The sequence below is a fragment of the Poecilia latipinna genome, unplaced genomic scaffold (genome assembly GCF_001443285.1).
Source record: "Poecilia latipinna isolate Pla-1442-1.1 unplaced genomic scaffold, P_latipinna-1.0 Scaffold3813, whole genome shotgun sequence".
Classification (NCBI taxonomy): Eukaryota; Metazoa; Chordata; class Actinopteri; order Cyprinodontiformes; family Poeciliidae; genus Poecilia; species Poecilia latipinna.
In genome coordinates this window covers 27,364-31,378 of record NW_015116429.1, presented here as the reverse complement: position 1 = coordinate 31,378, position 4,015 = coordinate 27,364, and the positions used below count along the sequence as shown (strand labels likewise).

General features: G+C 36.4%; 1 protein-coding gene across 1 annotated transcript in view; it reads right to left on the bottom strand.

The window, feature by feature from the left end:
• Window positions 1-2,023, bottom strand: part of LOC106941700 (E3 ubiquitin/ISG15 ligase TRIM25-like) — a 7,107-nt gene extending 5,084 nt beyond the window's left edge. Inside the window, exon 1 of the mRNA XM_015024798.1 lies at window positions 3-2,023. Coding sequence (XP_014880284.1) covers window positions 3-602 — 600 coding nt within the window. The 5' untranslated portion in view covers window positions 603-2,023. The remainder of the gene's footprint in view (window positions 1-2) is intronic.
• Window positions 2,024-4,015: the final 1,992 nt, after the last annotated feature.

Below are 4,015 nucleotides of genomic sequence, written 5' to 3'. Positions count from 1 at the left end.
TCTTTCTCTTGGTCCTGGATTCTCTGATGGATCTGTTGTCGATACTTCTGGAGCTCCTTCTGCTTCTCAGCTCTTTCTGCTTCTGCAGAGACGGTTTCATATCCATCCATCAACATCTTCATCACCTCATCATGACAAGAGCAGATGCTCTCCATGAGAGTTTTAGTGGGATTCACCAGCTTGTGCTTTTGAAAAGCAGGAGATTCATAATGAGGCTGAAGATGATTCTCACAGTAAGAAATCAAACAGACCAGACAGGTTTTGACAGCTTTCATCTTCTTCCCAGTGCAGACGTCACAGGCCACATCTTCAGGTCCAGCATAGCAGTGATCAGCTGGAGCATCTTGGAGTCCAGTCTTCTTCAGATCCTCCACTAAAGCAGCTAACATGACGTTTTTCTCCAGTTCAGGCCTCGGTTTGAACTCCTTCCTGCACTGAGGGCAGCTGGGGATCCTCCTCTGATCTTCTCCATCCCAGTGATCTTTAATACAGTTCATGCAGTAGCTGTGTCCACAGGGAATAGTCACCGGATCCTTCAGTAGATCCAAACAGATCGAACAGGAGAAGTTTTCTTCGTCTAGTCGAATTCCTCCCTGCGCCATTTCAGCTCTCAGTAACAACTGCGTAGTTTCTTCCTCTGTAGAACAGCAGCTCTGAGCTCTGATCTAAACATCATGTGTTGCTGCAGTGAATGAGGCCTGGAAGCTGTTAGCCTGAGCAGGAAACGTCCAGATCTGAAGAGGAGGGAGCAGAGACGTGTTGGCAGGATGCAGCCTAGGAGGAGTTATCAGGCCTCCGTTTCCAGGAAGAGCTTGGAGGCGTGTCTTCCACTGGGGTCTCAGCCTGCCCGTTTTCCAAAGTTTCTATGTGGAGAATTACAGAGAGCAGCAACAGAAACTAGAGAACGGTTTGTTTATGAAACAGAGAGGAGGTTTAATATTGTTTAATTTCATTCAAGGAAATAAAAGAATAAGGTTTTGGACTTGAATCATTTAGACTTATGAATGTGAGTCCAATTACTTTTTTACACAGTTCCAGATTGGTTTGAACAGCTTTTCTCCCAAAATGAATCATCTGAAAACTATAAGAGTGACAGAGAAGCAGAAACTGAAGACCACAGTATTCAGACTGCTTGGTTGAATTATGTTTTCCCTAAAGTATTAACCTAAACCCCGGAGCTAACATAGCAGCGTTTAACTACTGTCTGCACATGTAGAGTTTTACTGATGCATAATGTCCATAAAAGGTCAATTTTAAATGACACAAAGTGAAAGTTTCCATCTGTATCATATGAAAGCAGCTGGATATCAGGTCCACAGACATTAGGAGGCTTTAAAAAAATATTTGTCAATCACAAACAGACGAGCTCTGCTATGTTAGTTTGCTCTCATCATGGTTCCTGATCCGTATGGAGCGGACTCTGTTGGGTTTCTGTGGTTTCCTGCCTGACATAAACACTGAACTTTATATTTTTATTCTTCTGTCTGTAAGTTTAAAATAATCCTGTAGCTGAAGAAGAGCAGATGATGTTTAATCAGAAGGAAATTTCTCTTTTCTGGACACTGACGCATCCTGGTCTATGTAGGTTTAAGCTGCAGTACCGAAACGTGGCCACTAGATGTCACTGTCCATCTCTGACTCAGGACTCAAAGCTTTGACTGATCGATTGTAAACTATTGATGATGAACTTTCTGACACATCAGCGCTTTTCTCATCATCTGTCTTCAGCCATGTTGGAGGATTTAAGAGCAGGAAACAGACTGAAACAGTTTCATCTTTATGAAGTCTTTCATCTCCACAAATGTAACCTTATTTTATTTGTAAATCTTTGAATTTTGTAGATATTTACGTTGAAGTATATCAATCTTCCAGAGATGGAAATCAGATGATTTCTTTCCTCAATCGGCTCTGATTGATTATTGACAGGCTGATTCTGTAATTAATGCACAAATCATAATGAGATTCTAGAAAAGCAGAAAAATTAGCAGGAAAAATCTTGAAAAAGAGTTAAAATTTGATTGTATGCCTGATGGAAAGAATTTGTTTTAGTTTTCATCATATTTAAAATCTGATGAAACACCAAAAACAGGGAATAAATAATAAAATTCATGTTTTGTAACATTTTTGTAAACTTTTTAGAAAATGTTATAAAACATGATCAACTAACTGATTGTAATAATTGATCAAAAGGAGACATTTTTTTTCTAGGGAGTTTTTATAACATTTTTGTTTCATTTTTATGAACAAAATATTTACCACCAGTGAACATTCATTCACAGGTGGATGGAACAAATCATCTAAAAACATTCTTCATAACACTAAAGTCAGCTTTTGTTATTTAGTGTCAAAACTCTTATTACCTGTGAAATATTTCAAAAATGCATTTCTTGTAATTTTTATGACAATTACTGACCAATAATAGGAAATCAGATTTCAGTGCCTCAGATAGTTAAACATTGTGAAAACATTAAATATTGGGAATAAATGTCATGATTTAATTTGCTGCAAGCAGAAAATCATCATAATTACCTGAAATAAAGACTTGAAAACATCAGTTTGTCATTAATATAACATTAATATAAGTAACATGTTTCATTGACATTAACTAACTTTACTGAATACAACTGTATATTTATAAGGAAATATTTTTAAAAATCCCTTTTTTAATCTGCCATCAAATTTTATGTAAATGTGAAATACTTTTAAACTGAAAGAAAAGTGGAATGGAAGTCATTATCCTTGTTTGTACGCAAAAACCTGTCCAATAAAGCAGATTATACATATTTACATACATCTTACTAATATGATGATGATTATTATTATTATTATTATTATTATGTTATTGCTGTGTTATTACGTAACAGGAAGTGGAGAAGCGCGGTTTGAACCAGGAATCTCTGAGTCTGCGCTCAAACATGAAGATTTAAAAGGTGATAAAATAGAAACATAAAGATGGAAACACAGACGAGACTGAATGCATGACGGCTTCTTTGCCAGATGGAGCGATTAACTGTCAGGTGATTCAAACAAAAGATTTATTCACAACCAGGAAGGAGTTTCTTCTCTAATCTTGTTCCTGGAGCAAATGACTGGAGTTATTGTGGAAAATCTTTCAAAATCTTCCCAAAAGTTTCCTTGTTTTGTACAAGTCAGTTTAGTTTGAGATCAATGAGGAAATACCCAAGTTAAAACCAGTTAGGAATCTACAAAAGCTTTTGTTGGTTATTAATTACATTTACGAGCTGTAAACAAAAAGTCAGTGCCAGTAAATCCTCTGATCCACTTGTTTGATTATTAACACCAAAAGAATGTTGATCTCTTTGAAGGTCTAGTAAAAGTCGAGATTGTTTACTACTTTGAATCCGTTAAGGAAACACCTTCAGTTATTTATAGCTCGTCACGCTAAACTTAGATTATAGGTCATTTCCCTCACCAGGTTACTTTTATTTATAAATCTTATATTCACACAGAGAAACGAGACCTTTAGAGCTTTACTGCTTCAGGAAACAATGAACAGAAACAACATGATATCATTAAGTATCATAGTGGGAGGACCAATGAAAAAATGAGTTTAATAAAAAATGAGTTACAGGAAAATAAGAATTAATGCCGATGGAAAAGGAAGTAAAATACAGGATGGAGATAAACAAAGTGCAACAGGAACAGGAGGGAGATTAGAGAGCAGCACAGGAACCAGAGGGGCTAATCAGAGGTAAGTAGACGCAGCTGGAGGAAGAAGGAAACAAAGCTGAGAAAACTAAAACTAATATGATCCATAAAAAGAAACAAACTGATCCAAGGAAACGAGTCCAAAGAATAAACCATGAGAATAAATGAAGAACCACAGGAATAAACTAAAAATGGCAGGAAGTGAGAAACAATAAAGCAGCAATGAAAACAGAAACAAATGAAAAACAAAGTTATAACATCTCAGGATCGCAGCACATTTATCCTGTCAAACACGCTTAGTGGATTTATTGAACATTTTGGATCCATTCATTCATTCATTCATTCA